The sequence below is a fragment of the Sinocyclocheilus rhinocerous genome, unplaced genomic scaffold, assembly GCF_001515625.1.
Source record: "Sinocyclocheilus rhinocerous isolate Xijiao unplaced genomic scaffold, SAMN03320098_v1.1 scaffold827, whole genome shotgun sequence".
NCBI classification, from domain to species: domain Eukaryota; kingdom Metazoa; phylum Chordata; class Actinopteri; order Cypriniformes; family Cyprinidae; genus Sinocyclocheilus; species Sinocyclocheilus rhinocerous.
The window spans coordinates 126,122-152,742 of record NW_015633173.1 but is presented as its reverse complement, the minus strand read 5'-3'; the positions used below and the strand labels follow the sequence as shown (position 1 = coordinate 152,742).

Sequence of the window (26,621 nt, the reverse complement as noted above, 5' to 3'; positions counted from 1 at the left end):
AAAGGCGTTTTGAACGAGACTTTATTAAGACTGAGAATCAAAACAGACTAAGAGCTTGAGAGCAATATTTTTCTTGATGACAGCTGTACTCTCTGGGACTGGACATTAGTGGTCTCTCTTCGTACTTGTCATTGGAACAAAAAAAACCAAAAAAAGCCATAAAACAATTACAGAACAGCTGGTAATTAGAATCTGTGCAACCTTAAAGTAAATACATAATCACAGTGGGCATACCTTTCTTTCCAGTTTTTAAAGGCATGGGAGATGGACAGTGTCTCTTGCAGATTCCGTCACTCTCATCATCACAAAGCATAGCATTACAGTGTACAAACATCTGGGGAGAGTAGTAGTCAATGAGATGCCCAAATACACAAATGTCTCTGATGAAAAAATTACCTGATCTTGAAGTACGACATCATTCTGAACAAAAGTAAACATCTTGATTTCAAAGTGCTTCACATGCGATGGGTATGGAACGCTGTTAGGGGCAACAGCGTGTAAAACAGTCTCGTAACGGTCAGCCAGATTCACACAGCTGTTGAGATCAAAGACAAATTGGATAAAAAAAAATAAAATAAAAAAAAAATAAAAAACATTGTGGGTCAGTCTCGTAACGGTCAGCCAGATTCACACAGCTGTTGAGATCAAAGACAAATTGGATAAAAAAAAATAAAAAACATTGTGGGTTTCAAGTTATACACTTTGCAGTATCTGCAAAATGTTAATTTTAACAGGGATCATACAAAATATATTTTTTTTTGGTACTGACATGATATTTCACAAGACATTTACATATGGTCCACAAAAGAGAAGCCGAATTTATAAAAATGACCCCGTTCAAAAGTTTACATGCGCTTGTTACTTAATACCGTGCGGTTACCTGGAAGTGTACATTTTTATTTTGCCTAAATAATTTTCCATTTAGTACGGCCCTTCAGAAGCTACTTGCATGTTTCCCAGAAGACAAAATGGGTTCAGTTTACCCTGATCTTCAAATTCAAAATGTTTTCACCTCCAGGCTCTTAATGCATCAGGTTTCCTTCTGGAGCATCAGTGAGAGTTTACCTTTTGTAATAGTTGTGTAGGAGTCACTCAGTTGTCCGCAGTGTGAAAAAAAAGAGATCTCAATCATAGTCATTGCTGGAAAGGTTTCAAATATGCAAAAGACGCTGGAAAAACCAAAGAATTGACCTGAAGGATTTTTCTGAAGAACCGCGGGCAGTTCAACGGTTCAGGACAAACAAGGGACTCATGAACAATCACACACAAAAAAAAGCTGTGGATCATCCAGGCAACAACGCAGTCTTAAGAAATCAAGCATATGTAAACTTTTGAACTGGAACATTTTTATAGATTTATCTTATTTTCTCTAAAATAAGTGAAGTAAACGTCTTGTGAAATGTGCAGCTACTGCAAAGTGCATGTAAACTTTTGGCCACAACTGTATACATGTATTGTATTGATATACACACACACACACACGTGTGTCTGAGTTTAAATCCTTACCCATCCACAATCAAGTCCCATCGTGGAGTAGAGTTCCGGTCTTCTTTCAGAGTGGCCCAACAATTCTCCAAGACTAACTCTATCTGAGGATCAGTGGACTGAAGCAGCGCCACTTCAAAGAACAGAGGACTTCTTAAGTACTTTACAACTGGGTAATCCTCCTCTACATAGAAATGATTATAAGAGCCATCTGGGTGGAGAGGGAGAAGAAAAAGCAACACCATTCACAAAGAGCACTTATCTGAAGTTTCCCTGCCACTTTTAATAGTCCAAGAACCCCTTTTATACCCAATATAGTATGGCTGAGGTTAGGTGATTTGATCACAAATGATCAAAATATAAACTGCTCCAACAGAATCAAACCACCTGTCAAGTAGCATTGTGGAAGATCTTGTAAATTACAGCATTTTAGCATACCCCAAGCAAGTCTCAGTACAATTTGCAGCTCTCCAAAACCAGTCTCTGGCAAGGGTTCATTTTCCCGCGGCTTTGTGAAGAAAGCAATCGTCTGGGTATCATTTAACGTGTAAAAGCAGGACATGGTAACGCTAACAAGGAGAAAGAGCACTTTAAGGTTTCAAGACATCCATTAGTAGCATCATGTACACCAATTCCAATAGATTCCATCTCACCGATACTCTGGATCTGGAGGACTAGTAGGTACTCCTTTTTTACTCAGCTGGTAAACTGGCAGCCCGTTACCCAAAGTGATTTCATTTTGATACATCACAACACCATCATAGAACTGAGGGAGAGACAAGAGCCCAAGATGGTGATCGTTTAATACAAGTACAACTAAAACATCACCTCCGTACCGTTCTAGTGGTTCCACAACTGTTTGCTTCAAAAGTGAAGTAGGCGAAGCGATCGTTGCTGAATTTGGGTCTACATGAGGGATCCCTCAGGGTAAGCTGACGAGGGACAAGCTGGGGTACGGATTGTACCTTCACTGCAAGGGCTGACATTGTGCCATTGCTAAAACACTCTGGAAAGGTCAAGCCAAAACCATTACTTCTCTAGGCCAGTGGTTCTCAATTCCAGTCCTCGCGTACCACCGCTCTGCATTTTTTGCAGGTCTCTTAAACACCGGATTCAGATAACCAGCTTGTTAGAAGAGAGCTCCATGCATGAACTGTGTTCCGATTGACATGGTCCCTACAGTGTTCTTTGCTCCCTACTCACTGAACACGGGAAAACCATTGAAATTTACTTCCTTTGGAACATTCATGGCTTTGTACCACACCATGGCCTGCAGCATCTTCTCTAGGGTTGGGTACCAAAACCCGGTGCCATATTTACCCATGTAACCGGTATGTACTAGAACAGAATCAGAACGCAAACGAAACACACAGCGCCTTCACGACATGGCGGCTGCGGCAACAATACTACAGCGAGAATAAAAGTTACGCCTTCTTTCTTTGCGTGAACATTTGGGCGGCGTTATGCAAATCTTCCCACATAGTGAGGTAGATATGTGGGGGCGTGTTCGAACGAGCCGTTTTAGGGGGGTGTGGCTGACTATTAACTTTTATAAAGAATATCTCTTTGGATTTGAGACTTTAGTCTTTGCAACTGTACAGATCTTCTTTATGCACCAAGAGCTTGTAACACTCCAAAGAGAAAGGAAAAAAATGAAATTGCATTATATGACCCCTTTAAATGCCCGAGCGATCGCTAGAGATATTTGTCCTGGTTCTCCGAAATGGACGTAAGAAACATGGGCGTCGCTGGGCCATTTTTAGCGGGGCTATAGCGATTAGCGCCATAAAACGTACACAAATTTGTGATCGCCTCAGAGTCAGTCTCCTTTAAAGTGAATGAACTGCGGCAGACTTAGTCTCCCCGTCTTTCAGCACGCTCTTCAATCCGCGGCGGCGCAGCGCGAGCGGACTCTCAAACAGAAACAGAGGACACAAGGTGTGCGTTTCTGTATCTGTGCGGTTCGTCAAATACGGTTTACAAAAGGTCACGAGGGAGCAATCGGTTTCCCCATCTACTGTAAGTTTGCTGCATTCACCCCTCATCACACCACAGCCGTTTCCTCCAGCGAAAATCTAGCCCTTAACACGTATGAACGCATACTTTATAAAACGAACATGTTGCCATTTTCATTTGAAAATTTAAAACATTATAGTGCATGTGGCATAGGCTACCATACAGTCATTCACAGAACTGATTAAAGGCAGTGACAGACAGCACTGTCAATTCACTCATTTTAACTAAATATCAGAGTGTTTGACAGATATAGTAGAAACATTGTGTAGTTTCGTATTAAATATTGTTTTGTATTAAATAATGACCCAGATCGTGAAATACACTTATTAGCCTTAGGGTAAGGGAAGCACAACTCAGGGAAATGAGAGCATATGAATGCTATATTTATTTTAAATATTTTTAATGTTCTTTAATGTTATCCATGTTTTTTTTTTAAATTTATTTATTTTTTTAAGTATTGGTTCAGGCACCGGTACAGTTTTAGAAGTATCGATTTGGCACCGGTATCGTAAAAAACCCAATTGATACCCAACCCTAATCTTCTCACACAGATGAAACATGAAGTGACAATATACCACAGTAAATGGATAAAACTTAAAAATCACATCTCGCACACTTTAATGCCCTTTGAATGGAACATACACGCCCTTCGAACTAAGTATTGGTTCAGGCACCGGTACAGTTTTAAAAGTATCGATTTGGCACCGGTATCGTAAAAAACCCAATTGATACCCAACCCTAATCTTCTCACACAGATGAAACATGAAGTGACAATATACCACAGTAAATGGATAAAACTTAAAAATCACATCTCGCACACTTTAATGCCCTTTGAATGGAACATACACGCCCTTCGAACTGGAATCATGGCGGAATATTCAGTGAAGGGCACTTCGTAGGGTACTTCCGGTCAAACAGAACAAACGTCTGAAGTGATAAGAGATGCATACAAAAGGTGCAGAGTGGTGGTACACGAGGACTGGAATTGAGATCCACTACCCTAGGCCCAATGCCAAGGCCTGCTTAAAGCATTAATAACGCAAAAGAACATACCAGTCATGGTCATGGGAAAATTGCAAGCTAGGGAGAAGTCACATAGTGTCCATTTGTTCATAGGCTCCCACAGTAGCACATCAATCCGAGCCCTCAAGGATGATACGTCCATCAGCTGAAAAGTAAAGCATTTAAATAACTGCACCGTCTACACACACAATTTTTTTTTTTTTTTTTAAATAAATACCTCAAATGCAACATCAGATGCAAGGAAAGGCACTGCCAAGCTCATATGAGTGTCATTCTCCTTTACACCATACTCTGCTCTCCGGTCTGGAGTCATGTCATGCATACCAATCATAATATTAGAGTTTTTGCCCATGTTTCCAAATGAAATTACGATGTGGAACTGTTCCTCATCACAGGTTCCACTCACAGTTGGGAGAACTGGATGGGGGAAATGATCCATTGACAATGACGATAAACCCTTGGGTATGGTTGTTGGGTCAAAGAAGGTCTTTGACATCCAAATTAACGGTGTCAGCACTTACTGACATCTTGAAGGGTTACATCAACAGAGGAAGTGTAGGAGAACGGAGTGTATTGTATATGTACAAAACCATAGATGAGGCCAAGAGTATAAACTCTAACAACCAGATCAACTTGCTGCAATGAAAAATACAGATCAGAAGCAGCAATAAAAAATAAAAAAAGTCTCCAAAACGACATTAGATACTCACAGTTCTAACAACAAAACTGTCAGAGAAGGGGACTTGAAGTCTAAATGCCTTGGAGCCATTTTGAAAGCGTTGTTCCTGTATGTTAATGCCCCTTGCATTGGCCTCTGCCACAGTAAGGACTCCAGTGGAAAAGGTAATGTTCACCAACTCAATGTCATAAAGGAAAGGACCCAAGAGTACATCAAACACCCTTTGGTCTACCTCAGTGACTACAAGGGAATAGAAGTCAAGTTGCAAGCCATTTAAAAAAGAAAAAAAAAACCTTGGACTGTCAAAGAACCCTCAACACTCACGGTCAACAAAGTGGGGTGGTCTAGGCATAAAAGGGGTCTTGATGGGGAAGAGGACTTTGTATCTAGTAGAATCCATGCCCCCGTCACTCCACAGTAACTCCAGCATTGGCTCAATATCATATGTGATGTGGTACTGGTTATTTACAACATGACTCTACAACAGAATAACCATTAGGTTTAGCACAAGACTAAAAGTTGTCAAATTAAAGCGAGAAACCAAACCTTGTAGTAGCCATCTGGTCCACCGATTGGCATTTTCATTACGATTAGATCATCCACTATGGTCAAAACATAGCCTCTAGCCGCCATTTGTAAAGAATCTATCCGCTTCCCATCTATTCCCATGAACATCTCAAGGAGATTGGTTTCACTAGAACTCATTAGTGGATTAAATCGGGGGAAGTTCCAGGTGATCATCTCATCCGTAAAAGAAAGCCCACCTGTAAGTGAAGCAATAGATCAAGGTTCTTCCATCGGGGTCTTGGAGCCCCACTTACCTGCAGTTTAGCAACACACCTGACTGATTTGAGTGAACCCAAAGAGCTTTTTAAAAAAGTTCATTCAAATACATTTAATTAGAACTAAACTCTGTATGGAAAAGTTGCTCTCCAGGACAAGGAATGAAGAACCCTGCAAATACTGGGTCAAATGCAATTGGAGTGGTGTCACGTACCAGTTGGACATGCAGCAACAGTATCTAACATGGTTACAGACCACTGTTTCTTGAAGTAGGTGGTCACCCTGATGATCTTCATTGGCACGCCATTCACCTGTTACAGCGGATACAACATTCGTTCAAGAAAACTTCTAAAGGAAGCACCACATTTTCCATACTCACATTTTCCACATAGGTCTCTGGCATGTCGTAACCGCTTCGTAGCACCAATCGAGACCTAGTTGTTGTTATGCTATATCCTGTCCTCAGGGCATCCTCCAACACCATAGCCTTTTGTTTAGGAGTGAAAAACACTATTCTCCAGATGTTGTATCTAGAGGTAATGGCCTGAAAGGCGGTGGACAGAGCTCATTTGATCAAGCTGCATGTACAGAGCACTCGACAAAAGACAAAAAAAAACAAACAAAAAAAAAACGAAACCACCGTACCTCAGTAACCGTATTGGCCCACTGGTCAAACTTTTTTGCTCGGGGCAGCTTAAGCTGCCTACGCAAAGCTGTAATTTCCTCTGGCAATCGGTTAACGGAAACCTAGGAGAAGCCATTGTTAGGACAAAAAAAAAAAAAAAAAAAAAAAAAAAAAAAAAAAAAAAAAAAAAAAAAAAAAAAAAAAAAAAAAAAAAAAAAAAAAAAAAAAAAAAAAAAAAAAAAAAAAAAAAAAAAAAAAAAAAAAAAAAAAAAAAAAAAAAAAAAAAAAACACCCACACACAACACTATTCCTTGATGTTCGGGTGGCATAAGGGAGCCTAGGTTTTACCTCCATGTAATTCCGAGCGCAAAGAACTTCACGGGGGGCCCATTGGCCATAGTTACAGGTCTTCTCCACCTCAAAGACATCTTGTTCCGCTTTGACACCACGCACCCGGACGCGCACGCCAACGTCAAACACAGTATCATCCTGAATGCAGAAAGAACTACTGAAGTGAAAAACAGCAGGATACGGCAACTGTTTAACGCCAAATAGAGCCAGTTACCTCATTCCCTGCAAAACAGTTGAGAAGAGATGCAAAGACTTTGTAGTTACCCCAGGGATCAGAGTCTATAGAAAAGCCACATTTAGCAGCTAGGCTTGGAGTTAAAGGTTCAATTTGGGAGCCATCTGAAAAAGAAAATGGCCAAGATTATGACACGAATGTGGATTACGATCATCTTTCTTGGCAACATAAATTGCAGGGAACTTACTGACAGCATCAAATTCAATTTGATTCCCAAAAGCTAGAGATTTATCTACGGTTAGCCTCATATAGCTTCCCAGACAATCAGTCTTCAGGCCTGTTCCTGAAAGACACAGAATTTAAACCAAACAGAGGAAATCATACATTTCTGGCAATGTGGCCTACTAAACCTAAACGAGTACACACATGCATACACAAAACATACGCTGGTTAAAATTCTGTGCTGGCACCACATTGAAACTCTTCCGTGTCGACAGGACATTGAAATTCTTCTGTGCCAAAACTATAACCATCAACAGCCAAAAAGTACTGAAAAAGAATTAAAACAAGCATTAAAAAAAACAACAACAAAATTTTTTTTAACACAGAACCTAACTTACCAAATCCCAAGAAGCCACGTCATCCTTGCTCAGAAACAAACCTCTCTGTTTTTGGGTGGTCAAGATCTATAGAAACCACCACAACTGAATTCCTTCTACTGCAAAAGCTCAAAATAATCTGCTTTTTGAAAGGAAATGTATAAATCATCTACCTCTTGTGCACAGGTGGTGCTAGTCATCAACTAAAGAGCAGGTGTCATGAGTTAACTATTATTTAGGAATTTCTCACACATTTCTGAGTGAAAGCTGAGCTCTGCCAATTATCATTACAATAAAAATGTAGTATTTCTAGGAATGGTATAACGTTTTGGTAACTAAAAAGGTTAAATACGTATTGGTACATTTTAAAAAGTTACTGCAGTGTACGTGATGAGTACTTTTCCCTTTGAGGGTATTTTTTAACTTGAGAATATAAACTATAATGTAATACAATTCCATTTAAATCTACAAAATAGTACAAAAGCTAAAATATCATTTATGATTTTATGTTTGTTTTTGGAGTTAAATATGACCCATATAATATTCAACAAAATATATTTTAAAAGTTTACAAAGAGCATAAATACAGGCAAAATGCACATTTTAAAGAATGTTTATTTAAAAACAAACAAACATACATACATAATTATTGCACCACTTGTGATTGAGAAATCAACAATTAATCAGAGTATTCTGAAATGTACACTGTCAGGCATTTTTTGCATTCACTCATATCTTGATCACTGACCAAAAGGATTGGCCGTTTACTGACAAAGGACAACTAGCAGGTTAAAAAAAAAAATATCAGTCTACATATAGAAACAATTAAAGGTTTGAATGTTTTTTTAAACTCTGACTGCACAATCATCTCCATGACGATATTACTTATAGTTGAATCAACAGTTCAATCAACTCGAAATTCTCATCAGCAGCCTCTCTTCACCTTTTCTTCACTGTCCAGGAGTGTCTGACTCAAACTTTCTTTAGCATCTTTAAAATCAGGATTCAGCTCCAAGGCTCTTCGAAAGTCACTCTCAGCCTCCTTGAAAAAGCCTTAGGAGGAAAAAACACATTGAAATCAAACAGCACCCCTTTGTGGAATACAATAGATTGACAGAAGGCAATTAAAACAAAAGCTTTAAAGGGGTCATATGATGCGATTTCAATTTTTCCTTTCTCTTTGGAGTGTTACAAGCTCTTGGTGCATAAAGAAGATCTGTAAAGTTGCAAAGACTAAAGTCTCAAATCCAAAGAGATATTCTTTATAAAAGTTAAGAGTCAACCACGCCTACCTAAAACGGCTCGTTCTAACACACCCCCACATACCTACGTCACTATGTGGGAAGATTTGCATAACACCGCCCAAACAAATGCCTCGTTTGTAATGGGTTTTAATGTTTATGTCTCGTCGCTCCGGCTGGACATGGCATCAACAGTTGTGAGGGGCGTAACATTTCCGTCTCATGCTTGAGGTATTCGGCCAATCACAACGCACTGGATAGCTGGCCAATCACAGCACACCTCGCTTTTCAGACTGATGAGCTTTGTAAAAATCGAGGCGTTTCAGAAAGGCGGGGCATAGAGGAGAAACAATAATGTACAGTATGTGGAAAATAATGTGTTTTTTGAACCTTAAACTGCATAAACGCATTTCATTACACCAAATAATGTTCTTTTTAGCAACATTATTTGACCCCTTTAAGGTAGATGGATGGTCTAGGCTGGTTTAAGCTGGTCTCCCAGCCTAACCAGTGCCCAAAACCATCTCAGGTCGTCTTAAGAAGGGTTATGGGAATTTTTCACAAGCACTGAGGTGATGCATGAAGAAAACAGTTAAAATGTGTAATGGTTAAACTCTGTATCTACCCAATCTGTAACGTATCAATCCTCTGTTATACAGTGGCACTTCAAACTGGCTGTTGATCTGTATGGCAGAGGTATAGTCATCCATGGCTTCATAGAAATCCACCCTCAGATACTTGACCTGCCCTCGGTTATTATAGGCGATGGCCAAATCATGAGCACTGCAGTCTCTAGATAAACATAAAATGTGATTATTAGCGAAAACATGATCTTAATTTATTAACTAACTTCACTCAATGGCAAACGATCTTCTGTACTTAGTTTACATGCACTCTGTGCTAATGTTTACCAGTGTCCTCCTGACTCATTTATTCAAATAAACTTAGTCGTTAATACCTGGATTTGGTGCAAGACCCGATTAATTGTGTGTATAATTCCTCTGCTCGTTTATAATTCTTACTGTTGAACTCGTCATGTGCTTTTTGTAGGATCATGAGCTCGCTGTTCTCCATGAGACGCACTACTTTCGTCGCGATAAGAAAGCTCATGAATATTAATTAGTACGTACTGACGTTGTTTCACATTTTTTTCTGGAACGTCCAGTCACTGAACCTGTGCGAGCGTCCCCTTCTGAGCTGGAGTGTAATAATTAGCACTCAAAAGCTAAATAAAGTCACCGAGAACACTTTCAAAGTGCCACATTAAATAATGACGGTATGCTGTCAAGGTAAATGCCATGCAGCTAAATATATAAGATTCCCCAAAACATTTTGGTTAGGCTACTATTAGCCTATTTGATTTATTATCATAAATATACATTTAGTTGATGATTATATATCAAAATACATTTTCACTTGATGTATTTATTACAGTGTAAGCATGTGAAATAAGCAGTTGTTTGTATCGCACTCAGGTTTACCCCGTACAAAACAGTAGTCTTCTGTGCTAGAACCACACCTATCAGATGTTACCTTGGTAGGCTGATATACTGTATTCTATGCAGTGATTACCATATCAAAATAACATGGTTACAGAAAATTCACCGTAAACAGACTACATACTGCAATCACAAAAACAAACTTTGCACAGAAATTCACCTCTGGGTTTGTCAATATGCACTGTGTTTCAGCATAACATTTTTTATGATGGACATGCATAACCTTTTTAACTGTGGTGATTGGCTGGGGAATTTCTCATCTCAATGCTTACCTGTGAAGTTAGGATGTGAAAATATTTACCAGACCTGATTTTTGCCCAGTCTATGACAGAATAGATGGTTTCAGAGACAGGTGGAAGGTGTACACAGGCAATGCTTTGAAGAGAATACAGATCATTTATGACCACCACAGTGCGCCAGTCAAGGACAAGACAGCAGAAATATTTTATACTTCAAAAGAATTGTGAAAATCTCACATTTCAATCATAGAAGCTCGGCTAGGTTTTTAAGAGGTGAATGGTTTGAAATGTACCAATGGAGCCTGGTGCACCTTCACCCAGATTTCAGTGAACTTCGAGATCTCATATTCTGGCAGATGCATTTTTCAAATGATCTGAATGGTCTTTGCTTACCCTTATGACTCAAATATTGATGTTTGCTGTGAGAATTAACGTTACAATAAAGTCTAATGTGAGCCAAGCCTTGAACAGTCCTGATCTTTCCTCTCCCAAAAAAATCTCTTTCATTCTATCTCCTTGCAACCAGATGAATACTTTCTTTGTTTGTTTGAACAGGTGATCGAGAAATATCAGTTGATGTGATATTGAAAATGCTCCAATTCCAGGTTGTGAATCGATTTTAGATGGGATTTGGGATGAGAGGGATTCTGTCAGACTCTGTCTGTCTGAATTTGTGGGATGTTCAAATGTTTGTATAGCATATACGTGGGATTAAATGGATGAATATCCTGACCAGGGGAATCTCACAAAGCTTGCCAAGAGTGCAGTTCACCTGGCCAATGATTATATTTAGTCAACGGCTAGTCTGAAGATCTACAGATGGTCTGTAATGGTTGAGATATTGGTTTAGGCACATCTCACAGTGGCTGCAGACAGACAAGTTCTTCACATCTTACTCTTAAACCTATAGTCTGTCTAGCTGAACTACGTAAAGATGATTCCTATAGAGACGGCTGCACCATTTCAATACACTGTGAGCTATGAAATCAAAACAAATATTATAAACTGGACAGAGACTTTGAGACTGTTGATTAAAAGTATTTCAAGTTTTAATATAATGAATATTACTGCTTGATTATAAATATTGTAGACTGTCTATATCAAACTTTAACTGTATACATGAGAGTCTACATAAGATTAAACAATAATAATATGAACATTCCTTCTTTGACATGAACATAAGCAATAAAAAAATACAACTTTGATAATGACCCATAGTAAAATTGGTTACAATATGTTGTATAATTTAGTCTATTTAAATGAAAAGATAAATTTTGACCATTTCTGGGTAGCAAAAGAACATCATTAAACATAAATTCCAGCCCTTCATGCATGATTTAAAGGGTTAGTTCACCCCAAAATGAAAATTCTGCTGTTAATTACTCACCCTCATGTCGTTCCAAACCCGCAAGACCTTCGTTCATCTTCGGAACACGAATTAAGATATTTCTGATGAAATGTGAGAGCTCTCAGACCCTGCATAGACAACAACGCAACTGTAATGTTCCCAGGTCCAGAAACGTAGTAAGGACATCGGTAAAACAGTCCATGTGACATCAGTGGCTCAACTTCAGTTTTGCGAAGCTACGAGAGTACTTTTTGAGCGCAAAGAAAACAAAAATAACAATTTATTCAACGATTCTTCTCCCCCGAGTTACGTCTTCCGCAATTTTGGAGAGTACCCAAGAGCGTAATCGACGTAATCAGCGTGGTTTACGTTCGGAGGAGAAAACGCGCGCATGAACGTAATCAGCGTTGTTTACGCTTAGGGGAAAGCGTGCGTATGTGTTGTGATACTCTCTAAAATGGCGGAAGACGTAACTCGGGGGAGAATAATTGTTGAATAAATTGTTATTTTTGTTTTCTTTGCGCTCAAAAAAGTATTCTCGTAGCTTCGCAAAACTGAAGTTGAGCCACTGATGTCACATGGACTGTTTTACCGGTGTCCTGACTACGTTTCTGGACCTGGGAACATTACAGTTGCGTTGCTGTCTATGCAGGGTCCGAGAGCTCTCACATTTCATCAGAAATATCTTAATTCGTGTTCCGAAGATGAACGAAGATTTTACGGGTTTGGAACGACATGAGGGTGAGTAATTAATGACAGAATTTTCATTTTTGGGTGAACTATCCCTTTAAGCTCTTATCAATATTAATTAATATTTGAATATGGTTAATATTCTTTATTTTTTTGGATCTGTAAACATTTGTGAACATGTGGTTTAAGAAACATCATCTGAGCATCAGCCACTGTGATCCATTTTTGAAGCCATAAAGAGGTTCATGCGATCAATGTGGCCTTTGATGAAGCTTCAATGATGAAACAGAAGCCGTCTTGTTGTCTAGTGCTCCATATCCACTCCAGCAATCACTGAAAGTTCACAGAAAATGTTGACCCTGATGAACAGAACAGATGATGTACATTTTGAAATGTTCAATCATTAGAAATCATGTCAGAGAATCCATGCTTACCAAGAACTGCTCCGTTACACGCGTCCCAGCATGTTTTCCATTTGCTCAACCTTTCTTATGACAGCAGCAAGTATAATGACTGTTAAGGTTAAAGGGTTTGAATTACACTGTTTTCAGAAACAAGTCATTAAAGCTTTTCATAAAGAAATAAAATGCGTGCATTTTGTGTGAATTGTTCTTTTAAGAGAGATGACTTGCATTACATTCATCACGGGAAATGTTGCTCCACTAAATGCCCCAATGTACTTCAAGCATAATTGAAGAACGTTATTGATGTGTGAGGTTACTTCGAACAAAATCAGGAAAAACCGATGTTCGTTTCAGAACTTAGAAAGGATATGTTTGCCGTTGAGGTCCTGAAGGGAGGTTTGTGTCTGCCTCTGGAAAGCCAGTCGGGCCTCACACATGCAGGGGTCCTGAACGATCTCCACCTTCACCTCTTCACATCACAAACAACAAACATCACAGAAATACCTCGCAAAAGTTGATTTGAATTAGGGGTAATTATAGATCAAATGACCTACCCCACAAGCACAAAGTGAAAGTTTCTTAGCAAATATGTAACACTTTGCAACAAAGTTTATGCAATGTTGTACTTTTCTGAATTTCTCACAACATTGTGAGAGTGTTACATAATATGAGATATGAGTTTACATCGATGTTGAATCAGTGTTCAACTGACTCAACATGTCAGATATTACAAGACACTGACAGATGAAGCTTTCCCTAGTGAATCTAATTTATTTTAATGAATGATTTCTGAAACATCATGACTGAAATAATGGCTGCTGAAAATTCAGCGTTGCCATCACAGGAATAAATAGAAACAGGTCTTTCAAATTTTTTAAATCAAATAATTGCAGGCTTGGTGAGCATAAAAGACTTCTTTCGAACATTAGAAAAAACATTAAAATATATTTTAACATCATATATACAAGAAAACTCTTTTTGGTTCTTGAAAGTTAGGCATTGCTCAGCATATAATGTACCATCATGTGGACAATACTAATGTTCTAGTGGTGCTTGTTTGATTTTTTCCCCAATATTGGATGGCTGTTGGATTCAATATTTCCAATATTGATGTTTATTGGACAAACAATTTTTTTTAGGTATCATTTGTGCCCATAGCACATGAAGTGAATGGTTACAGAAAATACATGTTTGAATAGTTCCTCTCTGAGCTCTTACGTTTTTTGGAACATGATTTCTTGTCTTCTTGCAACAGAAAACCCCGGTGGCACTCACAGTGATAGGATGCATCATCGTTGACGCAAATTTGTTCACATTCATGACCCAGCGCACAGTAGTCCAGACCTGCAGTAAGTTAAAACTCTAGAGCCCTGAAGCTAACAAAGCTCAGCAGCATTTGACAGACAATACAACTAAATTAAATTATAGCTCTAATTATTCACCGTTTCTCCTTAAAAGAATATTAAACTTAGGACAAACATTTCTCAGCTAGCTACAGAAACCTATCATAAAATGGTATGATAGCAATACCATTTATGAAGGTCTAAAGCAGAAAACTCACTGGCACTACCTTCACCATCAGCGTCACTGGCTTTGAAACATGATTTCTTGTCCTGCATCAAGACAAAGCCTGGAGGACATGTGCAGTAATATGAAGAACTGCTGGAGACGCATGCGTGTTGGCAGTCGTGGCCCAACGCACAGGCATCCACACCTGAAATAAGCCATAGTGCCAAGCAAAAGATGGGACATTCAAATGGCCCAGTGGATTTCAGAATATCCACTGGGACATTTGAAAATTTCTCTAAAATAATATTAATGGCAATCTGATCACATGCTAGGTCTAAGCCTTTGATGGGATTTAATTTGATGTTTTTAGATCATAAAATGGTATGAATGAAGTCATAGTCATTTCTGATCGTAACTTACTAGCACTACCTTCACCATTTTGGTTGCCATCATTCTTTTTGTTTCGGTCACCCTTGCGTACACTGTCACCATGTACGTAAGCACCAGTGCCTCTAATGGAGCATGTTTGCATGTCGTTGTTCAAGACATAGCCTGAGCGACATTTGCAGTGATACGAGTTGCCACTGCTCACACAAATATGTTGACAGCTGTGTCCCATTTCACAGGCATCCATATCTAGAACAAGCCATAGGACATTTACAGTAACACTGGCAATATTGTGCAAGGTGATTTCCTTAAAAACAAACAAATTAAACACCTGGGTTTTTCTATTGAAGGCTTTGGGGATTCAATAAATGTTGTGTAAAAGTGGAAAACGTCATTACAGCCAAGCTTATCATCTGATTCGAAGCAAAAAAACAATTCGATACTAACACGGACTCATCAATGAGATTTTTGGAAATAATTGGAAAAATAAAAGCTTTGAACTTTGCACTGCAAATAATAATCTGGTTCCCAATGATTCCCCCCTCCCTCCAAGTTTTCTAGTTAAAATATATATAAAAATGACTGAACAAGATAGATTTACTTCAGAAGCAAGACTGCACAAGTTAAAAACAGTAAGAAAAAAATCTCCCAGTGCAGAATGACAAAATACACTTACATTCAATACACAATCTATGTAAACAAATCTTAATATTTGATGCAGTATTACTTTTTAAGTAAATTGATCTTGTTTTAAGAATTTGTACACGATAAACTAATTTTCCCAGCATTTTCAAGCCAACACATAACCAATACGCCTATGTGCCATCTGCTCCATTTGCCCCATATGAAAAACAACCTGCCTCTAAAAATGTAGCTATGGTTTGTCATCTGTCTGAGACGAACAGCAACACTGACAGTAATGTTATTGCTGTACTGTACGAAACAGTACAGAACAAGAAAGTCCACAGTAATTCAACAGTGATTTTGAATGGGTTGAATCAGTGGCTAGAATTTCAGAATTCAGCTGCTAGTGAGCTGAATTGTAGAACAAAAATAATTACAGCTTGTCCCAAAACCTAGTGAGCTGCCTCGAAACAAGGTATCTGAAAGCGCCAAGGCTGTTCCAAAACATCAGCTACAAGATTATGGTGCCTTCTAAAATATAATTCTGGCCAAAATCTAAGGCAGCAGCTCATTCATACATATAGCTAATAAAAAGACAACTTTAACAAATATTTATTTTATTTATTCTCGTGAAGTTGTACATGCTAACATTGGACTCTTTTGTGTCAAGTCTCCTGTATGTGAGACTAGTGTACTAGTGTAAAAATAGTCTCACAACAACTATCTGTGTGAAAGTGTCCCAAATCCATCACTTCTGAGTTTGCATGACAGTTAGAATGCTGCCTATGTAGGCAGTAGACAGCATGGCAGCTCACTAGGTTTTGGAACAAAGTTTACATGTTCATGTAACCTGTAACTTAGCACATACAATAAAATTAATGATATCATATGATATCAGGTAATACAATCAGAACTCATGTAAAAAACGGCAAGATATTGCTAGCTAAACAGGTTAGTTAAATAGGATTTGCAAGCATTGTTGCTATTATTCTATTATGAAGCTTAAATTAGTCACTGTTAGAGAAAATCAAATATGTTTGTACTAAGTATGTCTTCAAAATCTAAAGTAAAGCAGTAAGCATAATCTGCTGGCTCTTACGGTTTAGGGAACATGTTTTCTGGTCTGCGTTCAAAATATAGCCCTTCCGGCACTTGCAGTAAAAGGAGGAGCCACTGCTGACACATATGTGCTCACAGTCATGTCCCATTGCACAGGCGTCCATACCTGGAACAAGCTTTCATTACTCGACTGGAGTGAGGAGGCCACTCTAGCAGGAGTAAGGTTCATGCGCAACCATCTCCAGTAGCCCCTTACTGCAGAACACATGATCCAGGGGGCGTGGTTAGATCCACATCTAGGGGGTGGAGATGGGTGGGTTTAGGGATCGGGGTGGAGACGGGTAGGTTTAGGTATATGTAAGGTGGGAGAAGTTGGATCTGGATCCAACCACGCCCCCTGAATCTTGTGTTCTGCAGTGAGGGGCTACTGGAGATGGAGTATGCTTCAGTTTTAAGAAAAATAAGAGCTTGTACTAAATGTCAGTAAAGTCTCTTAAAGACACACTAGAAACTTTATGGGACTTCTTTTGGGTCTTATGTGATAAAATTACTCAACTTATATGCCCTTAGTTTGCATAGCATTTAGCATCATATTAGTGCTATGGTACTAGCTGACAGCTGCACTAAGCTAATTGTTTGTACACTTTGAAGGCGTAACTAACAAGGACTTTTCTAGCGCAGCACTTGATTGAGCAATTTTTATGTCCAAAAGATTGACTCTTGCCCTGAAAAAGACAAACAATGTTATTTATCCACAAACAGTCAAACATTCAAGGCTTTCAATTATCAGAGGTTTCTATGAAAAACATACTTGAAGTACACTAGTCTCACAACAATTGTGACGAGACATTGACAATATTAAATACTGAGACCATTCCATTCCAAGACCTTCATTCCACAAAAATAAGATGCAAAGCACAAATATTAGCAGATTCAAAGCATTCAAAAGAGCCAAAAGTAGAAGAATGCTTCTTTGAATGATCGGTGGACTTTATTTTTTAGCACTCACATACTGAAGAAAGATTTCCTTCAGAATGTGAATCGATCCAATTGATTCAAACTTCTGGAAAACAAGCTATAATTAATGCATGTTGAATTGTATTCATGTCTGATTACATTTTAAATCTGGTATTCAGACCCAACTGTTTTCCAGAGAATGAATCATCACCCACTTCCAAGAATTGAGATATATTTTGCAAACAGGAAAGACAGAGCCCCATACCCCCTTTTTTGCATTAACCCTACCGCACAACGTCTCCCGGACCTTCGAGGTGAGCTTCTCAATGACACCGTAGGTCTCCACGTAGAACACATGGTCCTCAAGTGGATTGCTGGCCATGAGCTTCAGTGACTGCATGTCAGCCCTGTCCACTCCGACTGCGTAAATCTCAATCCCTGTAGCTCGTGCTGCAGCCGACACCTCCTCGACTTGGTCTTGAGGACGTCCATCGGTGACAATGATGGCAACCTTTGAGATGTTCTTCGATTTAGGCCGCGCTCCAGACTTCTCAGTGAAGGCTTCATCCATGGCTTTCTTGATGGCCATACCAGTCATGGTTCCTGCAGCCAAGGGTTCGATGCGGTTGATGGCTTGCTTTATAGAGTCCTTCGTAAGATGGTTTTTCAGCAGGAACTCAATTTTGACCGTGCTGGCATAGTTCACCACTGCAACACGTGTGGCATCGGGGCCAACATCAAGAGTGTCCACCATGTCAGCCAGGAAGATCTTGACCTTCTCAAACTCACCTGGACGCACGCTACGTGAGCTGTCAATGATGAAGACCAGGTCCAGTGGGCGGCTCCTACATTGTGAATCTGTTGCTGAGAGTTGAGCAGATTGTTAGCACTTTAGAAGCTGTTACTCATTGTCAATATGATATAATGAAGACTGGAGTATTAGTTCATTAATGGATTAATAAAACAACCAGATTTAGAATTGACGGTATATGGTTTGACCCAATGGAATGGTAAATGTGAGTAAAGCATATTCTTTGCATGCAAACAAAAGGATTAGTCAGATTAGATTAGTCAGTTAAATAAAAAATGAGTGTGGTCACTTTTAAAATGACTTTAAAAACAAATCCCATTGGATCTCAGAAAAATGGCATACTTTGACACACTGGAATACTATAATGCTTCTGGAATATGAAATATCATTTTCCGATCTGCAAGGTACAAAAGGATCAGGAAAAACCATGACTAAGAATAATTGGGGCTGTAATGTCATTTTGCTTTGTCCACCTTTGAAACAAAAAACCTTAAGATCCCTACTGCTTTTATGTGACGTGTGTCCAGTCCTGCTCCTGGAGACCCACTGTCCTGCAGAGTTTAGGTCTAATCCTAAATAAAAAACACACCTGAACCAGCTAAGCAAGGTCTTCAGGATCAGTAAAAACATCAAGGCAGGTGTGTTGGGGGCTAAACTTTGCAGGACATTGTCCCTCCAGGAACAGGATTGAATACCCCAGCATGAACAGATGGTGGGTTAAACGAAGCAGTACAGTATACATGGAATTATACCTGTCCTCTCTGTGATGGCTATCCTGCCGTGGGTAATAATCCTGCCTGGTGCCTCTGGTAATGATTCTTGTGGCATAGTAGACATTGGTGGAAACTGTGGTGGGTTGGTCTGAAGATGTGCCTCTTGTGTCAAACTGGATGTTGACACGGATTGGGATGAGATCTTTTGGGAAAATGGCCCTGATCTATGAGTGGACACTGGGACAGGTTGGGGTGAAGTGCTTTGGGAATATGTTTCTGGTATCAGTGTGGATATTGGCAGGGATTCCAGGAAGGCATTTTGGTCATATGGCTCTAACTCAGATTGGGGTGGGATTCCTTGAGGATATGGGCCTCTAGTATAGGTGAACTTTGGCAAGGGTTGGGATAAAGTGCTCTGGGAGTACATCTCTGGTGTAAGGGCGGATGTTGGCAGGGATTGGGGTAAAGTGCCTTGTGAATTTGGTTCTTGCGCCAATGTTGACAAGGATTGTGGCATAGGTTTCTGAGGCAGGGAGAGATTCAAAGATTGTGAGGCTGTCATTGATGGCTTTGATTGGCGAAAACCTGTATCAGGAGCAACCGATGGAATGGTTGGCTGGTTATTTGTTGATTGCTCCAGAAGAACCACTGATTTTTCTGGACCTATATACGGTTGTTGTGGAACAAGAAGTGGTTGATTTGACACCATGGTTGACACGCCTGTACTTTCCCCTGATTCTTCGGTAACTACAACTGTTTGTTCTGGATCTTGAACTTTTCGCCAAACTATTGGTGCCCATTCACCTCTCAGGTGCATGCGTGCCTCAGGTGGAGAACGGTCATTATTATTTGTATTATGCACCTTTGTGGTTGGTGTGTCTTTGAGCCAGTCATAAACTTTGGGTTGAGAAGGAACTGTGGGTCCTTCCTCCTCTGTTTGTTAGGGTGACCAGGTCCATCTAACCTGTATTTACTCCTGTATACTATGGACCATCAGAAGGTTGAAGTGGAACAGGAAATTAGCCAAACAGAAAGTCAGACAAACAAATACAACTGGCATTGTTTGCAAAACACACCCTAATTGCTCTTTATAAAAACATTTTACAATACATGCCACTCAGATATTACACAAATGCTTTTTTCGTAGCATTCATGCACTTAAAGGGATAGTTCACACAAAAATTAATCTTTACTCACCCTTATGTCATTTCAAACCTGTATGTATTTGTGTATATTCTGCAGAACACAAAAGAAGATTTTTGAAGAGCATTGGGGTCCATTGACATTGGAACCCATTGATTTTAATTGTTTGGACAAAAGAGACTTTTCAAAATATGGATCCTGTGTTCCACAGATGAAAATCATACAGGTTGAGCAAATGAAGGCCATTTTTATTTTTGGGTGAACTACCTCTTCAGTGCTTAAATGTGGATGTATTTTATTTCACATTTGCTATTATAAATGCACTAGACAAATTTCTAACATTGTGCATTTCGCTAGAAATTTCATTACATTCATATTCCTGTTACAGCATGCACAAAGTCAACAAAAATTTTTTGTAGTGCATCAAAGAAAATAATGAAACCATAAATGTTCCATTGCAGTGATGCAGTTCAAGACACAATGCAAACATTGAACTAAGAAAATGGTTTAAGATCAGAAACTTACCTGCTGGGCTCAGTGTCCGGTGTGGAAGCGCATGATTTCTTCTTTGTGCATAAGTTTGTGATAAAATGTGGGATGGATTGTTAAGGTCATAGGATTCACAGAGATCGACCAGCAGAAAAGAGAGGCAATATACCAAACTCCCAATGAAGGACTTCATTGTTTCTCCGTTCTTCTCAAGTATTCTTCAAGTTTGTGTGCAGTCCTCTTGACTAACTGACATCAGTACGATTGTGACAGCATCCTAGACTGCACATTTGAAGGGTTGACAAGAAACATGTCAGATTTTTGTCCAATCCAAAAACAGAAGGGGGAGTCCCACCTCAAATTACAAGGAATTTGAATTTTTAGAGTTACAGAGAAGACACACTAAGTAATACTAATGAACCAAATGTACATCGGGGGGGGAAAAAGTCTGATGGCAGACTTTTGTTTTGAAATATTTATTGAAGTAATTAGATTACAGAACATACACAAGAAAAGAAAGACCACAAAATAAAATAACATGCATCCATTGATTTATACAGGACTAGCAGTTTCCTTTTTTAACTCTATATCATTGTCGTTCATGTGAGGATTCTTCTTGAATGTTACCCAGCAGTTACCATGACAACAGATTACTGTGACGGCTGCTAACATGATGGTGCACAATGGTTCAATGGATGGAAAACACAAACACAAACACACACACTAATTATATAAACAAGATAAAAGGTGCTTTGAGCTCTTTCACTTTTTAAAGGATGAAAGTCGTACGTCCACTAATAAAGTACACAATGGAAAAAAAAATATATTTTAACCATCACACTGGATTGTCTAAACAGATTTTTAATCTAACAAAACAGATTTATTTGCCAAGGTGATTCTAAATGCAAGTGCCCTGTCATGTTGTAGGGCAAAGTTAATTTTCACAATAGTTCTTCTACTATGACAATCAGGAAAAAACACAGCATTGAAAAGCATGGAAAAATAAAGATCTAAAGGTGGCAAGTAAAGTGAAAGCTTTCATTGGTAAAAAAGTCAAACGGCAGATTACCTGCCCCATCTCAAGAATCATTTCATTAGTGATTGACTATGAACTATGTAATTCTGTCATAAGCACAATTTATTGCAGAGCCCGAGTCATGATGTCCACAAAAGAGAATAGCATATCATATCTCAGATACAACATTAAGTAATTAAAATAAATCTTGCCACAACCGATCTATTCCCCAACACTGTACCGCTTCAACCGTTTTTCGTATAGTTTTACAAAAATAGATCTGCAGTGATGAGCTGTTACGAGAGTCATGCGAAAGAAATAGTCACGGATAAGTCTATGCAAATATGTAAGCTGCTGATGTGATGAGTGGACGCTGGGAGTCTAAACGCCTTCCATGTGTTCAAATGGATGGCAGGATCGAAAGGCAAAGATGGGTGTCTGCACTGGCTTTTACTGAAGAAACCAGTCAGGGGAATTCAAGCTGGCATGTAAGGAGGAGGAGGAGGCTCCTTCGCTGGCATTGTCATGGCCATTTCATAGGTGGGAAGGATGTACTAAGATAAAGAGAAGTCGCCATTAAAATGAAACCAATCTGAAGCTACACAACACACTTTCCTGTGGTAGCGATCAAAAACGATATAGCTGGTGTTCTCCTGAGGAGTGCCAGAAACAAAATGGCTCAAAACCTCTTTTGGAGGCAAAGAGTGCCCTCTACTGTAGCAGAGTGAATGGTGTATTTTAAGGGGCTACATTTTTTACTACTGAGAGAGGTTAAGATGCTCTCCTTTTCAGAACAAAAGGCCACCAAAAATGAAATAATTGTATCTGTTCCCATCATCCACTAGCACAACAGATCAGTGTTGTTACTGTTAACTAAAACTATTAAAAACATTCAGTAATTTAAATACAGCTAAATTAAAAGGCAAAAGGCAAAATTAGAAATGCTCCCTTGGCAACTAACTGAAATAAGTACTAAAAATTACTCAAATTGAAAATAAATAAATAAAGCTACATAGAAAAAACAAATAAAAATGTCAAAGGCACATAACAAAATCACTAAAACGTACACTAAAATGAATGTATAAAAAAAGTTTATTCAAAATATTAATAAATTCTATACTATAACACAGCATATAAATAATACTGATACTAAAACAACATTTGTACAGGTAACACTTTTATTCTTCAGAATAATGTACACTGATGAACTGTACACAAAAAGACCAACAACATATTTTAAAGAAAGTAGGGTGAAGCTTGATCTCCATGTTTTAGGATATCAGTCAACAACAACTTTGCACTAATCTAAGCACTACGTCAATAACACATTTTTAATTTATACAGTCTAAGTATGACTGTATAAAGTATAAACCTTGCTAATGACGTAGTGCTTGGATTGGTACAGTGTTGTTGTTGTTGTTGACTTTGTCATGTTTAATAACTAATTACTTTCTCTAATGATAAATATTATTTTTAGATTTAGTCTAATTACAATATTGTAATCTAATATCATCTTTTCAAATGTAACCTAGAATCAGGCTGGGAAGCCTGTTAAAATGGGCATACCTGAGGTGGGGTCTCAAAAGCAGGATAGACAGCAATCTCTGGAGTGTTCCTGTTGTTTATGTACTTATAGCAGTTCCAAACACAGTTGATCAAGTAGGCCTGGAAAAACAAAAAAACAAACACAATCAAATAATAAAAATAAGACATATAACGGATTCAGTGTCTGAAAAATCAGGTGAGGTTCATATATCTACCTTAAGGACAATGAGAATGGCAAAGAAGATGAGCACAAACAGCAGGAGACAGCTGGAGTCCAGAGAGAGCAGGTTGTCTTTGTATGGGAAGTCCGGCTAAAAGAGACAGAGATATTTTTTATTTTAATTTAAGAATTTTTCCATGAACCTCTAGTGTCAAGAGGCGGTCAGCAGTGGCAGCAGACGGCAGACTGACCAGCTGGTCCAGGTAGTCCTTGATTCTGGGCAGGTACGTGAGGGAGCTGATGGCCACCAGGCAGCTCAGCGCAAAGTCAAACAGCTGGTAGCAAAAGAACGGGATGAGCCAGCCATCACGATTCTGTGCGAGAGGGAAAAATAACAGTCATGTCATGAGGTAGGCTTTTGCCCTTTCGTTTTTAGACTGTTTCTCACCATTTTAATGCTGATGCAAAACTGTAAAACTCCAGGGAATCATGAATCATCCAGTTTTTAAGCTAATAGGAGAAGCTGTGCTGAATAACTAAGCTCAGAGAATACTTAACATGGAAAGGGAGCTATTAGCAAGGCCATGACTCTACTGGAATAGCATTTCACTGCCTATAAGGCCTAAAACTTGTGGTCAAAGGATACTCAGGGTCTAAAACACATTTAAGCTCAATGTGCATTTGAGGTAAAAAGCTCAGGTATGGCAAATGTGCATTGACAGCAGAAACTACTATACAACAAAAGTTCACTGATCCAACCTGTTTTTTAAAGATGACTTCAAGCAAGACTGTGAAGTACAGATGAACACAGTGGTGAAACACATTATTCTATTCTAGAATACATGACCCCATCAAATGTTTGGGGAAAAATTGATGCATTTTGTTGTAGTGCCTTTAAATGTCAAATAATTTTTACAATGTTCAATGCTCATTATATGCAATATGTGATGTTGCATCATGACAACCCTTTTAACCCTCATGCTGTGTTCCGGTCATTTTCTCATAACATTTTTGATTTATTTTGTACTTTTTGGGGGAGATTTTTCCCCCCTTGTGGACACTTGTAGTGTTCCCAGTCAAAAATGATCAGCCTTCTAAAAATTGCTAATATATTTCTTGTTATGCTATAATATTGGCAAGATTTAAGATATGGTGACAATATATCATAATAATGAGAAATCAACAAGGCTGGTCATTTTTGAAACAGGAAAAAAAATTAGGTAAAGGATTTTCAGCACAGCACAAGGAATAAAGGTGTCAAAATGTTTTTATTTTATTCAACATAAAATAATTAGAACAGGTGTAGCAATTTATAGAAACTTACAGTAATGGCCCCATACACCATCATGGCACTAATGGTGAGCATAAGGAGAGAGATGGCAAAGCCAACACAAGCATTCTCTGTGGGGTAAAAGATAAATTGTGTCATTTTAGAGATTATAAATATAAATAAAATAAACCAAAAATTTTAAAAAAATATATAAAATACAAAAATATATAAAAACTGCAAAAAAGTAGAATTACATGCCACTGTAGTTTTAGTATTAAATATAGATTTACAGCATTTAATTATCGAAAATATCTAATGAACGTACCTGACATCCTGTCTGAGGCAAAGTAATGCTCAATAACTTCATACTGCAGGTCAACAGTAGGGACGTTCTCAGGGTGAGTTACTGCCACAGTCAACAGAATACCCATCAACAGGTTCACCACCTTTGGAGTGAGATTATATTAGTAAAGAAAGTACAGATGGGATAGTAGGACATAATATTTAACCAGCCTAATAAATAAAACCAAATTTTCAAATCATTCACTGTGTCATGTGACTTCCTGAATATTTTGTTAGTGCAATTCAAAAGGAAAAAAAGAGGTCAAGGTCTTAAAACATTTGCTTGCCAATCTTTACTAAGAATATATAATAATAACAAAAAATAAACAAATAAAAATGTGAAATAATCTGCCGAAATTAAAACCAGTCAATCTTAAATGGAAACATGTGGTCTGGTTTTCTGGAAACACCAAGGTCCAGACTTTGGCATACAATTATTTACAATAACATTTTCCACTGACAGTTAAAGACAGATTAAATAGTTATTGCCAGTGTCATTTTATTCAAAAGTATTCAATAAACCTTGCCAAGCAACAGTTTGTTTAAAATCTAGTTGACACCCTAATTACTACTATATACAGTTATTAAAAATAAAGCTACCCTCTAATATATACGAATAGCAATATAATTCTAGATAATTTACTTTATCTAAACGTATTTCGTGCAAATTAACAATGAACTGAATGTCAATCCCATGACAGTCAGTGTTGGGGTTACATGTAACAGATTTACATAAAATAAATGTAACTGTAATCTGTTGCAAAAAATGTGCAATTAAATTACAGTTACTTATGAAAATGTTAACAATTACAAAGGGGGTTGCATCTGAATATTTTCACACACACACACAAACTTTTTTTGCTATCTTAGTGAAGACACTTCATAGACTTCCCATGTCAACATATTCTGTTACACCAAATACACAAAATAATGATCTTTAAAAAAGCATCATATGACCCCTTTAAGTTAATGATATTTTCTATCGGCTAACCCAACCCCTACCCCTAAAAAAACATAGTTTTTACTTAAATCTAGTGTTTTGCACATGTTTCTCTATTTCCAAGCATTTATAAATGTGACCCTGGACCACAAAACCAGTCTTAAGTCGCTGGGGTATATTTGTAGCAATAGCCAAAAAAATATTGTATGGGTCAAAATTATCGATTTTTATTTTATGCCAAAAATCATCAGGATATTAAGATCATGTTCCATGAAGATATTTTGTAAATTTCCTACCGTAAATATATCAAAACTTAATTTTTTATTAGTAATATGCATTGCTAAGAACTTCATTTAGAAAACTTTAAAGGCGATTTTCTCAGTATTTTGAGTTTTTTTGCACCCTCAGATTCCAGATTTTTTAATTTTCAGATGATGTATAAATCTCAATTTCGAAAAATTGACCCTTATGACTGGTTTTGTGCTCCAGGGTCACATATAT

General features: G+C 38.2%; 3 protein-coding genes and 1 pseudogene across 6 annotated transcripts in view; all 4 read right to left on the bottom strand.

Moving 5' to 3' along the window:
• On the bottom strand, positions 1-7,868 carry LOC107743289 (uncharacterized). Of its 4 annotated transcripts, none has more exons than XM_016556455.1 (21): positions 7,758-7,867; positions 7,583-7,686; positions 7,385-7,480; positions 7,177-7,301; positions 6,960-7,100; positions 6,632-6,733; positions 6,366-6,530; positions 6,201-6,297; positions 5,750-5,967; positions 5,528-5,681; positions 5,235-5,443; positions 5,046-5,160; positions 4,742-4,941; positions 4,555-4,669; positions 2,322-2,491; positions 2,139-2,251; positions 1,924-2,054; positions 1,507-1,696; positions 397-535; positions 235-334; positions 1-124 (listed from the first exon to the last, which is right to left on the bottom strand). In XM_016556455.1, exons 1-21 carry the CDS (start codon positions 7,778-7,780, stop codon positions 48-50), a joined length of 2,784 nt encoding a protein of 927 aa, XP_016411941.1. In that variant the 5' UTR covers positions 7,781-7,867; the 3' UTR covers positions 1-47. The 4 variants fall into 4 exon arrangements, with proteins under 4 accessions (XP_016411941.1, XP_016411942.1, XP_016411943.1 ...); XM_016556456.1 differs by having other exon boundaries at positions 1,507-1,618; XM_016556457.1 differs by lacking the exons at positions 1,924-2,054; positions 2,139-2,251; positions 2,322-2,491 and having other exon boundaries at positions 7,758-7,868.
• Positions 7,869-8,337: 469 nt separating this feature from the next.
• On the bottom strand, positions 8,338-10,092 carry LOC107743292 (tetratricopeptide repeat protein 32-like). The gene is made up of 3 exons (XM_016556459.1): positions 9,935-10,092; positions 9,602-9,768; positions 8,338-8,788 (listed from the first exon to the last, which is right to left on the bottom strand). Exons 1-3 carry the CDS (start codon positions 10,084-10,086, stop codon positions 8,661-8,663), a joined length of 447 nt encoding a protein of 148 aa, XP_016411945.1. The 5' UTR covers positions 10,087-10,092; the 3' UTR covers positions 8,338-8,660.
• A 3,090-nt stretch (positions 10,093-13,182) lies between these two features.
• Positions 13,183-21,152, bottom strand: LOC107743291 (uncharacterized; annotated as a pseudogene).
• Positions 21,153-21,308: 156 nt separating this feature from the next.
• The window catches only part of LOC107743288 (lysosomal-associated transmembrane protein 4A-like), a 6,469-nt gene continuing 1,156 nt past the window's right edge, over positions 21,309-26,621 (bottom strand). The window contains exons 2-7 of the mRNA XM_016556454.1: positions 25,164-25,284; positions 24,893-24,969; positions 23,820-23,942; positions 23,624-23,719; positions 23,430-23,528; positions 21,309-22,417 (exon numbers count right to left, since the gene is read on the bottom strand). Coding sequence (XP_016411940.1) covers positions 22,340-22,417; positions 23,430-23,528; positions 23,624-23,719; positions 23,820-23,942; positions 24,893-24,969; positions 25,164-25,284 — 594 coding nt within the window. The 3' untranslated portion in view covers positions 21,309-22,339. The remainder of the gene's footprint in view (positions 22,418-23,429; positions 23,529-23,623; positions 23,720-23,819; positions 23,943-24,892; positions 24,970-25,163; positions 25,285-26,621) is intronic.